This window comes from Hermetia illucens, chromosome 5 (genome assembly GCF_905115235.1).
Source record: "Hermetia illucens chromosome 5, iHerIll2.2.curated.20191125, whole genome shotgun sequence".
NCBI lineage: Eukaryota > Metazoa > Arthropoda > Insecta > Diptera > Stratiomyidae > Hermetia > Hermetia illucens.
Genome location: NC_051853.1, coordinates 97,223,961 through 97,248,063, shown reverse-complemented (window position 1 = coordinate 97,248,063; position 24,103 = coordinate 97,223,961). Strand labels below are relative to the sequence as shown.

The following is a 24,103-nucleotide window of genomic DNA, read 5'->3' as shown; positions in this document are numbered from 1 at the left end:
GGTAAAAAGCTACTATGTTGTGGAGCGATCCGCCCTGAAACCGCCTTGACGCTCGCCAATGACCCGTTCGGCGTGTGAATCTGGGATCTCCTCGTCCATGCAGATTCGCAGCAGTAGTTGTTGTGTCACATTTAATAGACCCATTCCATCGGATTTGAGCAGCACGGCTAGAATTTCGTCTGCACCCAGCGCCTTGTTTGATTTTAGTGACCGCACGGCGAAATCACTTTCTTCTGCTGTCGGAGGATGTGCAGTGGGACTCGAATAACCAATACCGCATCATTTGCAATATGGCGACACTTTTCGTTTTCAGCTGTTACATTTGAATGGGATTAATTAACATGAATTCGTTTAGGAAACTGTCGTAAGCACTAATTGAATTGCAAGTGCCAATAGCATTATTTCCGAATCTTCCATTCATAAAAATAGAATTTCAGCCGGAGGTAAGTGCATCCTTGGCGGCATCAATTGCATGATTGAATTAACATAATAAATGCATGCAGGTACATTATTCCCGCACAAATTCGCGGCATTGTAAATAATATTCACGTTTATGCAATTACCGAATGAATCTTGCTACTAGTTTGACTGCGCCGCCCGCTTGAAAAGTACCGCGTGCAGTACCCGTCAACATAAATATGTTCAATTGTCCACGTTTCAAGAACTTGGAAAAGAAATTACAAACGAGTATTCAAGCCGAATTGAAGATCTCAATTGCTTTTTAATTGTTTTCATGTATTTAGCAAATGTCATCTAATCAATATTTTATTATGTCAATAACTTCTAACTGTGAAGAATTCCAGGCAAATTCCTAAAATTTTTGTACCCCACTTTACAGGATTTTATATGGCATTAGGGGCTGGTAACAAAAGTGCGTCTTTCGCTTGAATGGTCAGATTTTAAAAGGCAAAAACTCGTGTTTTTCCCTGGTCTAATTAGTTCATTATTTGCCAAATGGGCGATTTAACCTTTAGTGCATTGTAGAATCCTGTAGACAACTGACTGCATCGGCCAATATATATAAACTTTCATAATTTAATTTAATTTGTAATTTCTTTTACAAGTTCTCGAAACGTGGGCAATTCAACATAATTATGATGACGGGTGCTGCGCGCGGTGCTTCGAATCAATCAATAACAAACTCTCTTATCTCCGTAGTAAATACCAGGTAATCCTTGAATGGTGTTATGTTGATGTTACTTCCGAAAATGATAGTACATCATCATCATCATCATCAACAGCGCAACAACCGATATCCGGTCTTTGCCTGCCTTAATAAAGAACTCCAGACATCCCGGTTTTACGCGAGGTCCACCAATTCGATATCCCTACGCCATCGCTCCATTTCAGACAGGGTTTGCCTCGTCTTCTTTTTCTACCATAGATATTGCCCTTATAGACTTTCCGGGCTGGATCATCCCCATCCATACGGATTAGGTAACCCGCCCACCGTGACCTATTTAGCCGGATTTTATCCAAAACTTCACGGTCATGGTATCGCTCATAGATTTCGTCGTTATGTAGGCTACGGAATCGTTCATCCTCATGTAGGGGGCCAAAAATTCTTCGGAGGATTCTTCTCTCGAACGCGGCCAAGAGTTCGCAATTTTTCTTGTTAAGAATCCAAGTCTCCGAGGAATACATGAGGACTGGCAAGATCATTGTCTTGTGCAATAAGAGCGTTGACCCTACGGTGAGATGTTTCGAGCGGAACAGTTTTTGTAAGCTGAAATAGGTTCTGTTGGCTGACAACAACCTTGCACTGATGTCCATATTCCAACAGTTTGCCATCGCTTGCCGCAGAGAGAAAATCTGCTGTCTTTCTGATTTGCCTGGAGTGAAGCCTCTTTGGTATGGGCCAATGATGTTCTGAGCGTATGGGGCTCTCTGGCCTAGCAAGATAGCAGGGAATATATTATAGATGGTCCCATCATTCTCAAAACGAACATTTCAACTCTGGCCAAGCTCTGGTCAATAAGGCGGATTTGCGCTCAATATAATTCGTAGGCATGGCGTGTTCTACGAATTATATAAAGGAGCATTCAATATCTGCGAGCCGCTACGGTCACGCTGCTCCCAGGGCAGAAGTGAGGCAGCGTCTGACGATTTGTATCTGCCTTGGTAAGAAACCGTAAAGCCGTCGTCGCTTGACTTTTTTTTATAGATGGTACTCAGCAACGTGATACCTCTATAATTGCTGCACTGTATGATATCTCCCCTTTTATGTATGAAATAGATAATGCCTCTTTCCCGCTGTCCCACACTCTGAGCACAAATTGATGAACCACTTAGTGTCATTGGTCGCCTCCATATTCAACCAATTCGGCCATAATTCCATCGGCTCCTGGCGACTTATGATTTTTAAACCAATGAATTCCACGGACTGTTTCTTCTATACTTGTTGGTGGTAGTATTTTTCCGTCGTCTTCAGTTGGCGAGACCTCCAACTCGCCGATGTTCTGGTTGTTCAGTAATTCATCAAAGTACATCGCTCCAATATGCCCATTCTGTCCCAAATTAGATTTCCCTCTTTGTATCGGCAGGATGAACATCGAGGTGTGTAAGGCCTCATCCCGCTGACTTGCTGATAAAACTTGCGCGCCTGGTGCGGTTGCTCCCTGTGGTTTCACAGGCCTGTTGGTTCTCCCAGGCTTCCTTTTTCCGTCTGTGAAGACGCTTCTCCGCTCGACGGAGTTTGTGATAAGTTTCCGTGCCCGCGCCCTTTGAGAATGCAACATTATTTGGTATGCAGCATTGTTCCGTTCCGTTGCTAGCTTACATTCGGACTCTTTTTGCGGCTGGGACCAAGTATGTTTGTGGCCGTATCAATGATAACGTTCTTCAGGTGATTTTGAAGATCATGTGTTGATGCTTCATCTCCAGGATCTCTGTTGATTGCGGTTATTGCGGCATCCATTTCCCTCTTATAGGTGTTGCGGAGGGTTGTGTTGTAGCCTTCAGTGTTAACCCTCACCTGATTGTCGGAGGGGATTCTGGGCGGTGTTGTTATTTGAATCCGGAGCACCATATCAACGAGATAGTGATCCGAGTCTATTTTGCATCTAAAACTCTAAACGTGGTTAGCGTCCTCCTTGCGTCCAAGTTCCGAACCTCTTTGATTGCAGCGCTCCCCATATACGAGTTTCTCTCCAACTTCAGCATTTCCCTGACGATGTTCTGAAGGCTTCTGCTGATTTTCAGAGAGTTTTCCAGGTTCTTCTCCCTATGAGCAAAATCGTGGACAGTGGAACATAAAATGCTCCGGGTCCTCAAGTATGCACCACATTCATGACAAAAAAGGGAATCATCCAATCTGAATTGGTGCTGATACCGGACTAGTGCTCTCTTCCAAACTGGTATCGTTATAATATTGTAGAACCAATCACTCTGGTCACAAGTAATCTGCGACTGTACCTTGGGCAACCAATGTTAGAGCTCATCCGCGCAAACAATACGGTAGAAATTGTCGCTTTCTCAAAGGCATAGTCCAGGTGTCCCTTGGAATTGATTTTAGCGTCAATGATCAGTATCAGTGGCACTTTCAGTTGGCTGAATTCGAACCATTTTTGACGTCCAACGTCACCACGGCACAGCATTTATTAGACGACTTCGCATCTTGGGTCAGCTTCAAAACCGGCGTCAATCGTTGAATGGGCTTGTCGAAACCTGCTCCGATGTCTGTCTGTCTGCTTATTTGTCACACCTTGATCAATTGATTTTATTTTGGGTGAAACATAGAGGAGTGAGGGCTCAAAATGTATGTTCCGAAAAATGTAAAAGGTCTCGTCGGAATACCGGAAGCTCGCGCTTCGGGTATAAAGGTTTTGTGTTCATCTTATGTGAGAAACTTCTACGCACATTTTTCCATCCGTAAATCCAATATATTCCTTCATATTTTTCCAAACTACAAGATATGCGTACATATTACAGACGTAGATATTATTCTTATCCGAAGCAAACTACCTATTACCGAATGCTGTACATATCCATATATACATAAACTGATTATACTTATTCAGGGTGCGGCAGCATAACTTCCTTTTTTAAAATGCGCCACTCAGTTAGTTGATGTCATAGCGGAGCGCTAGTGGTCTCGTTCAAGAGGGGATACTGTAAAGTTTTATCCCGACACGGTTCAGTCGCCATCATGCGTTGGAATAGTGAGGGGCGTGCCTTTGCCGTTGAGGTTTACTTTTCAAGCGGATGTTTGGTTATTGCAACAGAGCGTGCATTTCGGAATCGCTTTAATTTAGCCCCGTTGGCTCCCGTCCCAGACCGCAAATCAATTTATTTATTTAGTGAGGACAATACACAGAAAGCAAATTTCTTATTACATATTGTCCTCAGAGGGAGGAGCAAGTAAATGGCATATTTTGCGCTTAAAGCTAGAGAGGGACATAGAGTCAAAGGAACCAAGCTGTAGGGCATTGTAGGACCGGCAAAACCTCGGGATCGGAGAGTGAAAGTAAATCTCGAGCTCGGCGAAGGGCACATCAAAAATGTCCGCATTACGTGTGTCATGAGAGGCGATACGGAGAGTAATATCCGAGTTGGCGGAGCAGTCCATCAGACCATTGCAGAGTTTGAAAAGAGTACACATATCAAGGAAAATACGGAGTTGCTGTAGGGAGGGGAGATTGAGGGTGCGGAGTCGTGACGGATAATCAACCCGTGGAAGGTTCTTTTTGTAAAAGAGGGTCCGAGTGAATTTGCATTGTACAGCTTCAAGAGCGCGGCCGTCACGGATGCGGTAGGGGGACCAGACTACACAGCAATATTCAAGGATGTTTTTGACAAGGGAATTGAAGAGTGTTAAGGAGGGCTGGATTGAGGAACGTAGGATAAAACCAGACATTTTGGAAGCTCTATTGATGATGTCAACGAAGTGGGAATTGAAGCGAAGTTTATCGTCGAATATTACACCCAGGTCTTTGAAGGAGGTCAGTAGTGAAAGGGGTTGACCACTGAGAGAATAGGAAAAGGATGATGGGGAGGGTTTCAGGGAATAGCGCATCCAGTGGCATTTGTTGACATTCAGTGTTAGCTTGTTGACCGAACACCAACGGGCTAAATTATCAAGGTTGGATTGTAAGAGAGCACAGTCCAATGGAGACGAAACAGAAGCAAACAATTTAAGGTCGTCTGCGTAAAGCAAATACGGACAGGTGAGGGTGGAGGCGAGGTCATTGATAAAAAACAGGAAAAGTAGCGGGCCAAGCATACAGCCTTGGGGAACACCAGAGGAAGGAGAGAAAGAACGAGATGAGTGACCATGAAAAGAAACTTTGCAGGAACGGTATGAGAGATAGGAGGAAAGCCAGGAGATGACTGAGGGAGGGAAGTCTAGCGAAGAAAGTTTAGAGAAGAGAATGTTATGGTCAACGGTGTCAAAGGCTTTGGAGAAATCAGTATAAACAGCATGTACCTCCTGTCGTGAATTCAAGCGTTTAGCAACAAAGTTGGTAAAGACCAGAAGATTTGAAGCCGTTGATCTATGTTTCACGAAACCATGCTGCTCTTTGACAATGAGGTGACCGAAGTGCGCGGTCAACCAGTCGTTGACGTATCTTTCTAGGATTTTGGAGCAAGAGGAGAGAAGGGAAATGCTCCGCTCTTGAGGATAGGAATGATAAGGGCGTCTTTCCAGAGACGGGAAAAGTAGCATTCGTCTAGACTTTTGTTGTAGATTATACACAGGGGGAGGGAAATGTGTTTTCTACAGTTAAGGAGGAAGAGATTAGGAAGCTCATCGGGGCCAGGTCCGATATTGGGGTCAAGGTTACCAATGAGGAACTCAACCAAGGAAGGCGTAAGGAGAGGAATGGCTAGTGATTCGGAGGAATCTGTGGTTATGAAAGGTGTTGAGGGTGAAGCGCTCGAGGGAGAAAACACTGACGAGAAGTAGGTGCAGAGAAGGTCGCAGGATTCTTGTGGGGAGTTGGCAGTGGAGTCAGCGAAGCTGATAGAAGAAGGGACAGGTTGAGTTGGATTACGAGAGTTGCGAGCGTAAGACCAAAAGGGTTTTAAGTTACCGCGGCCAAGGGCGACTTCAACGCTCAATAGGTACCTCTTACGCGCCTTTCTGACCATTGACTTCACAGTAGATCGTATAGCTTTAAAGTGAGCAAGGTCGGCGTCATTTTTAGAAGCCCGAAACTTCTTCCTCAGTGTATGTTTCAAGCGAATGTTAATATGAAGTTCCGTTGTGAGTTGGGTAAGAACGTAGGCAGGGAGGGGAAGAAAGGACATAACAGGAGAGGAGATCAGAGAGGATATTGTAGAAGGTGTTAAGAGCTTGATCACACGATGAATTACTTAATATATGAACCCAGTTGAAAGACGCTAAAGCTGAGTTCAGACCGTCAAAATTGGCTTTGCGGAAGTTGAACTTAGTGGGTTTACGCTTGGTTTTGGGTTTTGAACGAGGGAGCTGCGCTTCAAATTCAACCGCGAGATGGTGAGCGTCGGTTTTTACATACAGGGATGTGCCAGGAAATAAAGAGAGGTGGCGCTCGGGGAGGTTAGAAAGGAAGAGATCGAGAGTGCGGCCAAAGGAGTTTTTGCTGGTGTTGAAAGTCAGGGCAGAGCAAGTATACATAAAGGAAGAAAGTGGGAGGGAAGAATGGGAGAGGTTGTTAGAAGGAATTGGAAGACTAGGATGATTAGGCCAGTTGAGCATGGGGAGGTTGAAATCTCCACAAAGGAAGAAAGGGAGGGAAGGGAATCTGACGGTAAGGAGTTCAGACAAACTGTCAAATAATTCTTCATACAGGTGAGAAGGACTAGCACAGGGGACATAAGCACAAGAAACAATGAACGGGAGGAAGTTGGGTCGGGGAGACACGAAGAGCAACACAATCAAAAGGAAAGCCAGAGGAGGAGAAGACGAGTTCAGCGGGGAGTGAATCTTTTATAGCAATTAGGACTCCACCGTCAGCGGACTGACGAGTAGCATCCCGGTCCCTGTCACAACGGAAAGTGGAGTACCCTTCGGGGAGCTCGGAGTATAATATGGCATCGTCTAGCCAGGTTTCGGAGATACAGATGGCATGGTGTTGCTGAGCCAGCGCGGATAAATTGAAGGCCCCCAGCTTGGTTCTTAAACCCCTGACGTTCTGATAAAACATACGGACAGTGAACATGGATCCAGTTATATAGCTCGGCGAGGCAGGCGGGTTGCCCTGAAATTTACCCGCGAATTGGGGCGCTTAAACGGCTTTATGAATACACCTTCAGGCCAGAAAGAAGGGTTGCCGAGGACATCAACTTCGTGTGGGTAAGTAACCTTGAAAGATGCAATGACCCGGTCGGTGTTGTCGTCTTTTGTGAGTTTAATGCAGGACAGAGGAGAGAGTAAACCAACTTTGCTTCTTATATACTCCAGCACATCGTCCGTAGACGTTGTGAACGCTAGCCTGGAGATGAAGAGCTGTTTAGGTGGGGACGCTACCTTTAACTTAGGGCCACTGGTATGGATGGTTGAAGTGCCAGGATATATGGCGGTAGCGGGAAGCGGAGCTCCGTTGGCGACTGGAACGATGTCAGAAAGTGGGGCGGCTGTGTTCCGATTCAAAACTTGCTGAGGAGCCTGCGGATATTGTCCCCTCGTAGGCGCGATGGAGCGAGACAGGATCGGAGGCTCGGTGGACCGTAACTCGTCGCATGGGGGCCGCTGGATTAGGGGTGAAGAGCCAGTGGAAGCAACCCTGATGTAGGAGGGTATTGCAGGCGAATTCAATACAGAATGAGAGGTCTGGTGCATAGACTCCTGAGATGATGTTGAGGCTACATTGTTATCCACAGTAGAAAGCACCTTTTCGGAAGCCACAGTCTCGTCTAACGGATTCCTGAGCCGTCGGGAACATGCAGATGACGACGTCGATCGCTGCATTTTTGGCACTACACCAATGTTGCGGTTCACGTTTTCGGCGGAATTCAGTGACTGGGCTGAATCGGGGGGCTTGGTATGGTCGTCCTTGGCGCAAGGAGTTGTAGACACAGCTGGAGGTACAGTAGATACAGTAGAAGCCGCCGGTAGAGGGAATCCATTTGACTTCGGTACCAAAGCGGAAGTCTCAACGGCGCGCTGAATGGCGGCCAAGCTCGAGGACTGTTTATTGAGCAACTGTATTGCATCAGACAGCGTGGAGCCATGGCAAGTGTTGCAGCGAAAAGATATGTTTTTAGCGAACTTTGCTCGAATCTCTAAGAATACTGCAGGAATACCTAGACATTTGATGTGGTAAGATTTCCCGCGGTAACCGTCGCAATCGAGGAACTTAGAGCACGCGGATTCAGGCTCATTACACTGTGCGCATCGGATGTCGTAAATTGGAGGTGACGCCATTATTCAATAAAATAAAATATAAAATAATTGCCTACAAATATACAAATCGCAGGTGAACTATTATGCACAGACAAAAAGTTGCGCCAATTAAAATGAAAATGTAAACGGAATAGCACGCCGAAGGGGCAGGAAAGAGTAATTTGGATGACGGAATTACACACTGCGAGATTGTTTGAAAAATAGAAATAAAAAAGTTCGGGGCGGATTTCCACAACTTCGAACCGACGGCATCGCGATTGAAAGGCAGACGCTCTCACACTGAGTTATACATAAATTGTTAATTCGGAAGGCTTGTTGCACTATAAAAAATGTCAATACGCAAGATGAAAAAATCCAAAACAGTAAGTCAGTAGTTAGTCAGACCGTTAAAGCCACTATTCCGACTGTAATTTTCAATTGAATTCACCAAAAGAAAACACCTTCACTTTGTTAATTACAGACCCGAAGTAGTTAATACCACGAGGAAAGTAACGAATATGGAAAAATGTAAATGATAATATTAAATGCAATCAGTAAATAATTCGGAAAAAAATTAAATTAATTCGGAAGAAAGCAAAATCACAAGCACTCAGTTCACAGTCGGGAGATATCGAGGGAAATTAACCAGATGGAGGAGATCCTGAACGAACAGTGGCTGAAAATCGATGTTACATGGGTCACTACATTCAGACAAACTGCAAGTGCGACAAAAGGAAGAACTGGAGTCCCTCGGCCCGTTAGATCACCTGAGAACATTGAAGCAGTGAGAGTGTTGCGATCACCACGCATCTGCCCTTGGACTATCCGATCGTTCTGTGAGAAGAATTCTTCGTAATGATCTTCATTTTCATCCCTATAAGATGGCAATAGTGCAGGAACTTTCAGAACGTGGCTTCAATTCTCGGATGAACGCGTGTGAGCTTCTTCTTGATGTCGTTCCCGAGGGTGCTATTGTTTTTTTTTTTAGCGATGAAGCCCATTTTCATTTGTGTGGGTCGGTTAACAAACAAAACATGCGCTACTGGGCTGAAAACAACCCTCGAGAATTGCATCAAAAGTCTTTGCATTCACCTAAAGTCACAGTGTGGTGTGCAATTTCCTCAGCTGGAATTATTCGTCCCTGGTTTTTTTTTCCCACGGCTAGAAAATTTGGATTTGGGGGACACTTGGTTCCAACAAGACGGTGCAATAGCACACACTTCAAGAGCATCGATGGCTGTTTTGAGGGGACACTTTCCAGAGCGCCGTATCTCAATTAGAGGCGATTTGGAATGGCCGGCACACTCTCCCGATCTGTCCCCTTGTGATTTTTTTCTATGGGGTTTTTTGAAATCCCGTCTTTATGTGAACCGTCCAAGAGCCCTACAAGATTTGAAGACCAACATCCAAGAAGAAATTGCCAACATAACACCTGCTATGCTAACAAGAGTCATAACAAACGCCAGAAATCGGTTTACGCAATGTATGGAAAATGGGGGACGTCACCTAACAGATTTGATCTTCAAAACAATGTAAATAAAAACTTTAGACATGTACCTACATTATAAAAAATAAATAAATATTTTCCGATGCATACAATAGTTTTTATTGAGTTTTGAAGAAAGGAAGTTATGCTACCGCACCCTGTATTTCCAATTTACTTCATGCATAAAAGTATACATACCTACATATATAGTACGTATACTGAATACCCCTGGTTTAATGTACTAATATATTTATCTGGATTAACTACCCACAAACTTCATTAGCACTTATATATAACTACATACACACATATGTCTGCCTGGAGTAGTTAATATTGATATACAAATGACCCAAAAACTTAAAATGAAATGTTTCTTTGTGATCCCCCATTCTTGTGACCTTACTTGGTTGTAGTAATGACGAATTGATATAGGATGATGACATCATACACGTTGTAGAATGCTCTAAATTCACAACAAATGGCAGTGTTTCACTCTCTACAACTTTGTTAATAATGGTTGGATTTTCTTTAAACTTGACCAAAATTTGCCTAATGTTGTCCTTTATACAAATGTAAAATATGCTAATATACTATTATTAACATAATTCATGCAGATATCGGGAACGGGATGTATTTTCAGGCTTATATTAGATACACTACCGAAATTTTTTTTCGGGATTTTCCGTTGGATACGTGCTGAGAACGGGACCTGTTGCACTTTTTGTGGGTCATATTTTGAGCCATCACTCTCCAACGCTTCACCCAATATCAAATATGGAACCAGTTTCGAAAAGTACTAATTGAGCCCTTTCATCTGATGCCCCAAGTGGCCACAGTCTGTGGAAAAATTTGCACCCCCATTCACATGTATGGTGAGCCCCTTTGAACTTAATACAAAATACGCTATATGTATAAGGAGCATCAAACCACACGCCCTCACAAACTGACATTCGGTCAAGTCGTTTCCGAATAAATCGGGTGTGACAGACAAACAGACAGACGGACATCGAATCGATTCTAATAAGGCTTCACACAAAACCTTAAAATACAATCGTGCATCTATACGAAATCTAGGTCTTGCAATACATCCCATTCCAATATCTGCTCAAATAAAGTTAATAACATATTACCATATTTTGGAAATTTACCCAAAAACTAATCTTAGGTTCATCCTAGGGATATCATAAGTAGGGTGTTATCATATGTAATAATGTAATACACAATTTTGGAAAGCTTGAAAAAAAATGCAACTATTACCAACAAAGTTATAGCAGATCAAAATTTTGTATTTCACATGAATTTATTGCACTCGAAGACGAGTATCTCGTCATTATATATGTATGCAAAGTGAACTCATATGAATGAATATCATATTTTTAATTTTTAGCTATGTACGAACGAAACGTGCGTAGAAAATTTTTCACACAAAATGAGCACCCGAGGTGTCCAGCTTCCGATATTCCGACTTGTTCTTAATGGACCTTTTTCGCTGCCTTGTCGTCCTTTAACCGTGATGTCGCTGTTGATACCTACCACTTTTTTTAGATTTTCGATTAGAGTTTTTATTTTATGGAAATTTCTGAATATCGGTACACTTATCCGTTTTGGCTCATCAGCCGTGCTCACTTGGCCGAACGATGTTGTGTGTTGGATCCCCCATATTCGCTCTTGTTTCGGTCATGGTCTTCCTATATCCATTTTTCTCGATTGTATCGTGGATATACTTCTTTGCTTCGCAAAACCGGCCTTGGTTAGAGGATATGTGCAGAGCCTGTGCACCATGGAATTATACCCCGCCATTTTCTGTGCTGTGGTATGTGCTGAATTCGCTGATATAGTTCGCTGGGTTGCTGTTCGAATTTAATGAATTCGAATTTCCCTTTGCTTCGCAGAATGGTCGGAATTTTACCTCCGTTTTCATAGTAGATTGGATTTTTGGATGTAACTTGTTGATTTCCGTCAGAATATTCATAACTTTATCCTTTTGTACTCCGACAAATACTTTTTCGACATATCGCAGCCATATTCTTGATATTATTCCCTTTTCTTCAATTATTGATTTGATGTGCGCCATAAATCTTTCGATGACTGGTGGTGACAGTCGATGTAAACACGAAACCTGATTAAAATCGGTTTACTGTCTGTCTGTCTGTCTGTCTGTCCGTCACACGCATTTTTCTCGCAGACTGTTGTAGCGATTGGTACCAAATTTGGTAGAAAAGTGGAAACTGTGAACGCTCACGCATACAGTGAGTTACATTCTTTTACGACGAATTTAAGGAGGGGGTCCCCATACATGCAAAAGGGCAGTGTAAATTTTTTTTTCATCAAATATAGTCAGGTGGAGTGCTAAATGAAAGGTTTCGATTAGTACTGGTCTTAGTTTTGACATTTGTTGGAAAGGCGGGGAATTCGGGGGGTCGAAAGTGATCATTTACTTAACGGGGCCATTCTCAGAAATTGCCCCAAAAATCTGTAAAAAATCAAGAGCCTGCCACTATATAGTGGCTACACTCCGGAATACCTCCCATACTGATATCCCTTCGAATAAAGTTAATAATAGTATATTACTATAATTTTCGGAAATTTGCTGCACAACCCCCCCCCCCCCCCCTTAAGTTCATCCTAGCACCACGAAATTTTGCAGCAATGTAGTCTATGATATAGAGCTTGAGTTTGGTGGAAATCGCACTATTACTACCAAAGTTATAATGGGTCAAAATTGTCACTTCTGTGGAAATTAAAGGTTTTGAAGGTCAATCACCCGAAAGTGAATATTCTCACATAATATATGCGTATGTTACGTGATACGCACTAATGGGAAAAATTCACACTCAAATGTCTTCATAAAAGAAATACACACAACCTTTCATACCTGAAGCATCCAGCTTTCGGTTTCCCGACTTGTTTCTTGTTAATAATAGTCGGTACATTTTAGACGATGTACGGTTTAGAATTCGATTCCCTGCATTTTGTTTGAACTGTTCTGCTCCCTACCTCCACATCTACCAGTTTTTTTCGATCTAGCGGTAACAGTTTTTATGGAAATAGTTTGGTTTTCATTGATGCGGTTAGAAATAACTCGATCCTGCCTTCCTGATGTCAGTTGACTCCGGTTAGATCTGACTCTCTTTTCCAGCCTCCCAAATATTTTTTTCTCTCAAATAATGATATATAAGGTATGTCGTTGGTTTCCTTATCCTTATGCTAGCTCGATGGCTGCAATCCTCTTTTTCAGCTTTGCTATAAACGCAGAACGGATCACAATGCTTAATTCTCACATCTTCAGAATTTTTAATTTATTTTCAACTACTGTTGATTGATATTATGGCTATGAATTCTCCAATTAGACAACACTCGTTGCCAGTTATTAAAAGGAAACGGCACTTTTGCAACACTTACGTGACGTCTAGCACTATGTTGAAATAGTTATGTCCGATGTTGAAATACTTTTGTCACTAAATAAAAGGAATCCGTCCTAACATTCTTAAAAAAAACACTTTTAAAAACATAACGGTTATGTGAAAAAATCAGTTGTAGAGTTAAAGTTTACGGAAAAATTCCTATGTTGAAATAATTATGTCCACATGTAACAATTTTGAAACCGTTGGTAATTTCTCCTATTCAAGTTAAAAAATCTCAACCAATAATAGCTACATCGACAACATTTCCGCACGGTTGTGTGCAGCTAAGAGAGCCTATTTCAACTTACAAAAACTGTTCCACTCGCAACATCTCACCATAGGTCAGAGCTCTTATCTCTCTTACGTATCCTTTGGTGACTTGGGTTCTAAGAGAAGAAAGAAAATTGTGAGCTATTAGCCGGATTCGAGAGGAGAATCCTCGGAAGAAATTTTGGTCACCTATTATACATGAAGATGGACGGCACCATAGTCTATACAACGACGAAATTTAAGAACGATACCAAGACCGTCTGGTTGTGAATAAAATCCGACTCAATAGGTTGCGGTGGGCGAGCCACTTAATCCTTATGGGTGAGGATGATCCAGCGCAGAAAGTCCGTAAGGCGGAAACAAGTCGGGAAACCGGAAGCTGGACGCTTCAGGTATAAACGGTTTTATGTATTTTCTATATAAAAACCTTTGAGTGGACATGCTACTGACATTTAAAGGCTCAGAATTTGTACTGAAGCAACACTTTGGACCAATTATAACTTTCTTCATAATATTATAGTAACTTGGTAGGTTCACGCTATATTGCTGCATAATTTCATGATTGTAGGAAGAACTTAAGGGTGTTTTTCAGTCAATTACTAAAAATTGTAGTGATTTTTTTCGGATGTGTAGGTGAGAATGGGTTGTGAAAGAAATGTGTACATTAAATGTCAGAGCTGAGATCAGCGTTAAAAAGTACTATTCGAGACCTTTCATTTGATACCCCAGATATTATTTGGCGAAAAAATGTTACACTCCTCTTTTACATGTATGGGGGCCCTCCCCTAATTCAAGATCGAACGATGTAACCCGCTACAAGCGCGGGCGTACACAGTTCCCAAAAATATTGGGGTCAATCTGTATAACTGCTGCTGAGCAAAATTGGTGTGACAGACAGATAGACAGTAATCCGACTTTAATAAGGTTTTTTTATACCAAATTTTCATAGGGAATGTGAGTTTTTTCTAAAATTTAAAAACGAAATCCCGTCCATGCCTGCCAGAAAACCGACTTTGCCAGATTTGACCCCAGTCCTCGCTTAGTCGATATTTGATAAAAGATTAGTCTTTCCTGTCAGTTGGTTACAAATTGGTGTACGGGCAGTATTATGTGCCAATAATGTGCCGCCATTGAGAAAAGGGTGATAGGTAGGGATGTTTACCGACTTATCACCGAAGCTGATACCATGCGTTCCTGATGAGAACATTGGGGCAAAATATTTGCAAAGCACATTTCCGCATTTGGATCCTCAATACGATTGAAATTTTCCTTCAAGGATCTCTCATCTCTCGTAGTCCTTTCTTCTCACATGATGTAATTTACCGCCCCCGTCGTTTTACGACTTTGGGCTTGTACCTAGATTTATGGTAAATATTATTATAATTTTTTCGTTAGTAATAGACTTTTTCAAACGTTCTGGTATCGTGCGCAATGCAATGGCCTGTATTATAGCATTTTTTACTTCACGTCTGGGATCAGCACAAACGGAGCTGCAAATCCATTTCCAGAAAATAGTAAGAAAATATTATCTTTATTTTCATTGCCCCATTTTCTTTCTTTATTATCTACAACGCGAATTAGAGACAAACATCTATGAGTCGAATTTTTGAGTCAAGTTCATTAAAGAATAATATTATCGTTGTTCAAATCGAATACGGATACCATTTGATGCTTTTAGGATAAGATCTCCTTGCAAAATTACTTCGGGTCCCGGCAATAACTTGAAGTTCATTATAACTTTTGCTATTAACGTTTTCAAGTCCAATAAAGCAAATTTCTGACCAATACAGTTCCGTCCTCCGGCACTGAAGGGAATGTATGCAAATGTACGTTTGTTGTCTGACTGCGATCTAAATCGCTCTGGATCAAATTTTTCCGGATTAGGATAATAGTCTGGATCGTGTTGCATTGCGTAGATTGACAATAGTAGGTTAACACCAGCGGGAACTGTAGTGCCTCCTGAAAATTGCATGAGAGAAATAAATTGGTGATTGAATGCTGTTCCAAATGGAGTACGTGGTTTTCTTATACCTATCAGTGTATCCTCCATCAACTGCCGTCCGATTCCTGGAACTGGGGGAAGAATTCGCAAACTCTCTTTTATCACCATTTCCAAGTATTCAAGCCCAATTAATTTCTTATTTGTGATTTCCATCTCGTCTTTACTGCCAAAGACCTTCTTCAATTCTTGATAAAGCTTCTCTTGTACATCGGCATGTCTAGACAGTAAATACAGTGTAAACGCCATTCCTGAAGCAGTAGTGTCATGTCCTTCAAACATAAAAGTATCGACCTCTTCCCGTATATCAGCATTTGTCAGAGGTTTTCCACCTACTGACGCATGAAGCAGAATATCTAAAAAGTTCATATGACTTCCTTTGTCAATCTTGGTGTTGGATAGTAATTGATCCCTCCGTTCCCCAATGATTTTATCCGTGAAATTGTGAAGAATAGTCGTGAGGGTCTTTTGATATTTTCCTTTGGATGTCAGGTTGTAAAGACCAGTTTTTCCCAGAGGATGATGTAATCGTTCTTGGACCGCGCGAGACATCCTGCAAAATATTTCAACTACTATAGGTGAATTCTTTCAAGTGTAAAAGTGGGATACTGACTTCTTCACCGAAGTTACATATTCTGAATTTGGATCGGCTTGAGCATTCACGGTAACACCCATTGCGGTTTCTATAAGTAAAACCAAATTATTATGTATTCATAATTCCTTTTTTGCGAACATGTCGAGAACGGACGGCTAATAAGTATGTCGTTAAGGGTGCATATGTATCAAGCAGATTAAGATACGCCAAAAACCGAGATGAATCCTACCCGCTCGGAGGAAGATAGCTTTTAGAGCCAGTATTACACATGTGAAGAAAATGACACAAGCGGGAATTGAAAGCGACATCAAGATCATCGAAAAAGGGAAATCAACCCGCAATTTACGAACCTTGAGAGAGCCTTGAACGAGCTAGTAAAGGATGATATTACAACGGACAACAACTAGTAGCAGTACTAGTCCCCAGATGATAAATAGCCTACATTGTTCGCAGCCTGGCTCTAGCTGGAATTAGACAGTCGCAAAGGAATTGTCTCTCGTTCTCTCCTCTCTCTTCTTTTGATAATATAAATTGTTGAGCTGCATCTCGCGGCAGGGTACTCTTTAGGCGAGTATTCCCTGCACTCATCAATCATGTATGCGTTTGCGCGCGTCTGGTAGAAATTTCTACTGACCGAGTGTTATAGTAGGAGATGCAGATCTTTCTTGATTTATTGCCTACCCCCACTGAGGGACTCCCTGCTCAGCCAAGTCTTCGGCCTACTTATCTGCCTTGATTGGTCTACGTCGCCCAGATTATTCAAAGCGTTTCTGCACTACTCCGTCAGTCGATTCGGAATGTTGCAGCTCGCGGGGGGGCTAACCTTGCCGAATCCGCCCTCCATACCATCACTAATAATGGAGGAAAACATACAACATGATAACAATGTTACCGAGTTGTTAGCATACGCCACCACCTTCGCTTCCGTCCAGTATCCGTAGAATTTCATTTCTGCCAACTAGAACATTAGAAAGATAACGCCACACTGGGGAGTTTTTAGCATGACTGACATTTGAAGAAGGGCGACCTTCAGTCACATACATACGTACATAATTTGTATTTAAATTTCATTTCCACTCGAATTTCGCAAGGCCGGTCACTGGTTGGTAGGTCACCGCGCGGTCTTCTCCAATCAAATTTGGAGTATCTTTATTACATTTAAGGTATTGAGTTCACTTACCGGAAATTACGTCCAGCGCAAATGCATTTACTATCGGGTATATGTCAACTTCACCCTTTCCAGCCATCGATTTTAGATGTTTCATTAGAATATCTGATTGCTTGCTCATCACATTTACAAAGTCATCCAAAATATTGAAATGAAAACTGGGGGTGATGATTTTACGCCGGGTGAACCATTTCTCCCCATAAGATGTTAGGAGACCAGTTCCTGCAGTAATAAAGGGGATAATTCTAAACTTCGGCCACCTTTGGTCATGCAATACAATTTACCTAACCACGGCTCTAAAATTCGATATCCAGCTGCCTTTCTAGCGTTCTTCGTATTGGGATTTGTTAAAATGGCCTCAACATCTTTAGCATCTGAGATTATAATCTGAGCGTCGAGTATCGGTCGAGTTAGGACAAAATTTTTCCCATATTTGCCAAATAAACTTAGGAAGGTTTTGAAAATTTCTAAAGGAAGGATCAAAGGTAAACACAAACTTCGAATTATCGATCGATCTACCTGGAGCTGTCTTTGGAAAAATAGTCAGTGTTCCAAAAATTGGATGCCTGGGTGGTGTTTTGAAATTGTCCAGCAAAAGCCTATACACTCTCCATTTCTTGTATAGAAAATTGACTGCATAGGCAACCACTAATGTGAACAACACTAACAATATCATTCTTCACGATCAACGAACCGTCTTCTAAGGAAAGCTCTACTTCTCGCTACCCGCACTATTGCGTCGATACCGGCTTTTCTGATGGTTAGAAATGAAGTGCGGAACATGACACAGAAGTATCTTCTTATATACTAATGATGGTATCATATATTTCAATTACTGAATGTTCCTCTTTCGTCTCTGAATTATTTACTATAGCCTGGTCCGGTGGGTAAGGGAACGGTAAACAACTACTACATATTGACGGCTGGGAGGCGTGCGCTTTATATAATTAATGTCTATGGTACACGTGTGTGAATGTTTATCATTTTATTAAGGTGACTTTTCATTTTTGTTTTCGCAAAATTCTTTTATTATCTAATTCGATAGAATATACTCTTAAGAAACATCCCTCAAAATTTCAAGACGAAGCTATCAATAATTTCTTTTTGAAATTTTTTTATGTGAAGGCAAGTCAGGGAAATTCATACAAGTCATCACTAACAAGAAGCTACAAACCAGCACATTTTCCATGTGTATTGTGTTTGTGACGCCACGATATTATTTGATTTTGCTAAATTCATGCCTTGTTTTATTTTCTAGATTTGTGTTTAAAAAAATACATTTAAATTTAACAACTTTTTCATTCCGAATGGTCGAATCTGGTAACACTTTTTTCAAAACTTCTTTTCATTTTTCTCAGGAACTACTAGATCGATTTTAATAAGTTTAATAATTTGAGGAGGGGGGGGGGGGTTCGGTTAAGTTTCTAAAATATAGTAATATACTACTAATAACTTTGTCTAACCAGGTATCGGAATGGGATGTATTTTGAGGCCAAGATTTTGTAAAAAAAATTTACACCCCCCTTTCCAATATATGAAGAGCCCCCCTAAAACTCAACACAAAATGGGGCCACTTGCTGTATGTAAAGGGATTTAGCAGTTTTCGAGGAAATCGTATGTGACAGACAGACAGACAGGCATCGCGAAACTGGAAGCTGGACGCTTCAGGCATAAAAGGTTTTATGTTTCCCTATGTGAGGACCGATGAGTGCATGACAGTTCTGCATGTACATAGTTAAATATTCAATTGTGCTCTATCTAACTATATTTAAAGATCCATTTACACAAATAAATTGATCTGAAAACCACTGTATCGATAATAGTCAACCTCATACCCTTCACATTTAACATTATTCGCAAATGTGAAGAAGTTCACCTAAAACAAATTCAACAAATGGCTGGTGGGAAGTGGATTGTTCATAAATTTTTGGGTTGGGTAGTTTCGGAAAATGAGTCCGGTCTCACTTTAAGTGTGCACATTTTGACTCCTTACTCGCACATTTTAGAATCTACCTCAAAACTAATATCAGTTTCAGAAAGTACTAATAGATACCTTTTATTTGATACCCTACATAACTATATTCGTGAAAAAAATGTGTGAATCCCCTTTACTTGTATGGGGAGCCCCCCTTTAAATTACACGTGAATTTATGACTCTCACTGTATGAGTAGTATTTCATAGTTCCCATATATCCACTAAATTTCGTTTGGGTCGGTGCAATCGTTTTAGAGAAAAGTGCGTGTGACAGGCAGACAGACAGACAATTAATCATTTTGAACAAGGTTTTGTTTTACACAAAACCTTTAAAAATGCCAATTTCAACATCAAATACAACCCTATGTGGGACAACAACCACCGGATACATTATGGCCAGGTTTCACCTGAATTGTAAAGTGCATGAGTAAGCAGTCCAAATGTGCACACTTAAAGTGAGACAGGACTAATTTTGGGAAACTACCTACCCTAAAAATTTGAAAAAAATCAGGATGTTGCGCTTATATGAAATCTAGGCCTTAAAATAGGTTGCATCTCCATTCCTGCTCAAATAAACTTACTAATAACATATTACCAACTTTTTTACATTGACTGGAAAACCCTCTTCAAGTTCATTCTAGGAGTACTATCATAAATTCTCGCTCTTACTGGGAAGCCCAAGCGAGAGAAGATAAGATGGAAATACCCTACCGGACGGACCTTTACGTAAACAAATTAACAACCATAGTTAGAATAGAGATAGTAGGTGATGTAGGAAGTATTACAAAAGTGATATCAACTTAAAGTGTAATATCATATTACCATCACTGAGTGCGATTAAAACATTACAATATTACCTCAAATCACCGCATCACCTAACGTCAGCGCATTACCTAGCATTACCGCATCGCCTAACATCACCGCATTATCGCATGACCTAACATCATCGCGTAGTAATATCATCACCACAGAAGTGATGATGATATTACTTCGCCGCAACGTATTGTTTTGTATTGTAATGTCAAATTGCAAAGCATCACTGCTCTTCGTTGGACAAACGGCGACGGCAGTTGTCGAGTGCCGAGCTAATGCCGACACCGAGTTGATGCCGATGACGAACATCGCTTGTGAATCTGCTTTCGTTATGGTTGCTTATTCTCTTGGCTACTTTGGACTGACTTTGCAGTGGCTTTGAGCTGGTTTGAGCTGGCTTTCGGCTAAAAAAATTATTTCGAGTGCAAGTGGAAATGTGAAGACAGATTCTTTGATTGTCACCACCCGAAAAGAAATGTCCCAAATAGAGATAAGATTAACTAGAGTTTAGTTATGCGATAAGACTTTATGTCTACGAATAGATTTATGACTTCATGGCTACCTGATAAGGATTACGATGAGTGAAAAGTATAAGTCCACGCTGGTTTTTTCCGACTTTTCCTCCAGAATATATTGTCGATTTCCGTAGAATACACTAATGATAAGTTAGTTTAGTCCATAGTTTGTAATTTCGATTAAGTTAAACTGTTAAGGTAGTCCATAAAGTTTATTTTAGCTTGTTAAAGAAATAGGTTACTTTCAAATATTGTTTTTGCTCACACTGGACTTGTAAGGAAGAGCTTGATTTGAACTAATGTCCAACCTATCTTACAATCCCAAATAAAGTATTATTATTAAGCGGTATTATTTTTTTTTTTTTTAACAGATAACTGTGATTAATATAAGGCCTACAAATAAGTTCTGTCGGTTTTTTCTTTAAATTTGAAGCTTTATTGTGAAAAATTGGTAATACATTCATTGTTCAAAGTATTGCCCATCGCTAGCCACAACTTTCTTCCATCTTTCAGACAATTCATAGATACCATCCCGCCAAAAATTGGCCTGCTTGGCCGCTATCCACTCATCGAGCCATTTTTTGAGTTCGTCGTAATTGGAGAAGTGCTGGTCAGCCAAGCCATCCTGCATCGACCGGAACAAATAGTAATCAGAAGAAGCAATGTCTGCAGAGTATAGCGGGTGGGGTAGGACTTCCCATTTCAACGTTTCTAGATATGTTTTAACGGGCTGAGCGACATGTGGACGAGCATTGTCATGTTGCAAAATAACTTTATCATGCCTTTGCTGATATTGCGGCCGTTTTTTCTGGAGTTCTCAGTTCAAACGCATAATTTGACGTCCATAGAGTTTGCCCGTGACCGTTTCGTTCGGTTTTAGCAGCTCATAGTATACCACACCCAGCTGGTCCCACCATATACACAGCATGATCTTCTCACCATGAATATTCGCTTTGGCCGTCGATGATAAGGCATGGCCGGGGTATCCCCACGTTGCCCGACGCTTGGGATTATCGTAATGGATCCACTTTTCATCGCCAGTAACTATTCGATGCAGAAAACCCTTCCTTTCTTGTCGTTGGAGCAGATGTTCGCACGTGAAAAAACGGCGTTCGACGTCTCTTGGCTTCAGTTCATACGGAACCCAATTTCCGACCTTTCGGATCATTCCCGTTGCTTTTAAACGGTTGGAAATGGCTTGCTGAGTGACTCCAAGTGTTTTTCCAAGTTCTTCTTCCGTTTGCGATGGATCTTGGTCGAGCAACTCCTCTAATTCTTCATCTTCAAAAATTGTTGGCCGTCCGGCGCGCTCTTCGTCTTCCAAGTCAAAATTGCCACTTTTAAACCGTCCAAACCACCTCTGACACGTTCGTTCAGATAGAGCATGGTCACCATAAACTTCCACCAAAATGCGATGACTTTCGGTTGCTTTTTTCGTCATATTGAAATAATGAAGTAGAACTCCCCGCAAAAACACATTATTTGGTACAAAATTGGCCATTTTCGTTGATGAAAAAAGTATTGTTGTTTACACTTCAATTAAATAATTTATACTGACGTTTGTGCCTATTGACAGTAGCTTTCCGATGAATGTTTGGAAATGTGGATCAATGGAATAAAAAACAAGTTACGCCATCTATTGTGAAAACCGACAGAACTCATTTGTAGGCCATATAATTTAACTCGCGCATCCTTTTACTTGTGGTTTTAGACGTTGGTCGGTGGTGATTTCATCCCATATAATTTACAGTGCAGTACCAGCAAATTATGAACACTGCTGATTTCAAAGCAACTATGACATTTAATATATGTAGTTTTATGATATACAGTTATGTTTTGCTCCACGCTGAAAAGTATTACCGAATAGAAACGTAATAGAGCATCGTTGCGTGTCGTGCTTTGTAGCATGATACATGATACATTGGTAAAACAGGCGATTTTTAATGTGAAAACGTTTGACATCATTGCAAAACGTTTGACATCATTAAGACCAATTATTAAATCAATAGATTTCAACATTTTTAAGAAATGCGCATTTTCTTGAAGTTGTAGTAAAATCGTGTAATTGACAGTATGGGCAGAAAAGCTGATATTCCAGCAGTCAAAAAAAAAGAAGCCATTCTCGCCCTCATTCGTGGTAAACGGCATAAGTACCGAGAAATTACCTGATGAGAAGGGGTAACTGTGAGTATAGTTTCTTCATATGCTAAAAATATTCATGGAGAAAAGGGCACCAACCAAGTCTACCCAACCACGCGGAGAATAGACTGGATTGTTGTTGAAAAATTGTTGGAGAACCGCAAAGCAACTTTTAAGAAAGTCCAAACAAATTAGGAGTTTAGTGAGATCTTTTTGTTCATTCGAATATAGAAGCGTCAATGTACTGAAATTATTTTAAAATCATATCGCCCCACAAAAATGCCAAAATTCATAAGAGACGGTGAAAAAGATCAATTCAGCACAATACATTCACTGGAGCTGACTGGAAGAAAGGTAGAACTTGAATTAAAAGCAATTTCAAAGTATGTACTATTGCAAAAAGAAGTTGCAGTTAATTTTCGTTTTTTAGCTCCGGTTTTGTAATTAATCCACTTTGAAGATATTGACAGTTTGTTTCTAGTCGACGACGATCAGGAGAAAAATACCATCCTCTTTGTGTTCAAATAAGTGTTAAGCACTCTTATTGAGTGATGGTTTGGGGAGTGGTAGTAAATAAAAGTCCTGGACCCTTGTACTTTGTGGAAAATAGCAAAATCAGTAACAATATTTGAAAGTTTTAAACGATGGTCTTCTTCCATTTAAACTTCGAATGGAACCAAATGGAGATTCTATAATCTTTATGCACGGCAATGCACCTTGCCATGCCGCGAAATCCGTCAAGAGGGTTTTGTCCAGTGGAAACATTGCCGTTCTTCCTTTGCCATCCAAGTCTTCTCATATCAACCCAATTCAAAATAGTTGAAGTGTTTTTAAACAAAAGGTTTATGCGGGGCCTGAACCCTGAAAAGAAAATTTTGACACAAAATATTCACGAAGCATGACTTGGCAGTCCACTTACCTCAATGCATTGAATCTTGTTTCAGAATTGAAAGCATAATTTGAAACAAAAGTAGTTTTATATACCTGTCTTATATATAATACAAGCATTTGTGTTATTAAACCATAATAAACAACGGTAACGAGTGGTTGCTTACCATTTACTCGCCAGCAACCAAAGGTTCACCCTTACGATAATCATAATTAATGGCCGTTCTATCTATATAATGCAGAGCAAAGCAATAGAAAATGTATATTACTTTATCGATAAAAAATATAAGGTAATGTCTTTACATATTACATTGTAATATCACTTTTCCAAAAAGTGGTGTGGTATCATATTAACTACTAAGGTGATAGAGTAAAAGCCAGCGAACCCAGACCTACGACTTAGTATAAAACTTGAAAGCTGTGGAAAATTCCCACGGGTGTAGTAACAATTGCGTACTATACAGTTTGAGTCGTAGTGGGTTCGGCAGGAACCGGTAACAAACGTGAATAAAATTCTTATTTAATCATGTCATAGTATTGAACCAA

At 40.9% G+C, this 24,103-nt stretch overlaps 1 protein-coding gene across 1 annotated transcript; it reads right to left on the bottom strand.

The window, feature by feature from the left end:
- Window positions 1-14,979: 14,979 nt before the first annotated feature.
- Window positions 14,980-18,014, bottom strand: LOC119656505 (probable cytochrome P450 4d14). The gene is made up of 6 exons (XM_038062842.1): window positions 17,747-18,014; window positions 17,512-17,694; window positions 17,240-17,449; window positions 16,078-16,147; window positions 15,497-16,017; window positions 14,980-15,424 (listed from the first exon to the last, which is right to left on the bottom strand). Exons 1-6 carry the CDS (start codon window positions 17,901-17,903, stop codon window positions 15,099-15,101), a joined length of 1,467 nt encoding a protein of 488 aa, XP_037918770.1. The 5' UTR covers window positions 17,904-18,014; the 3' UTR covers window positions 14,980-15,098.
- Between the last annotated feature and the right edge of the window lie 6,089 nt (window positions 18,015-24,103).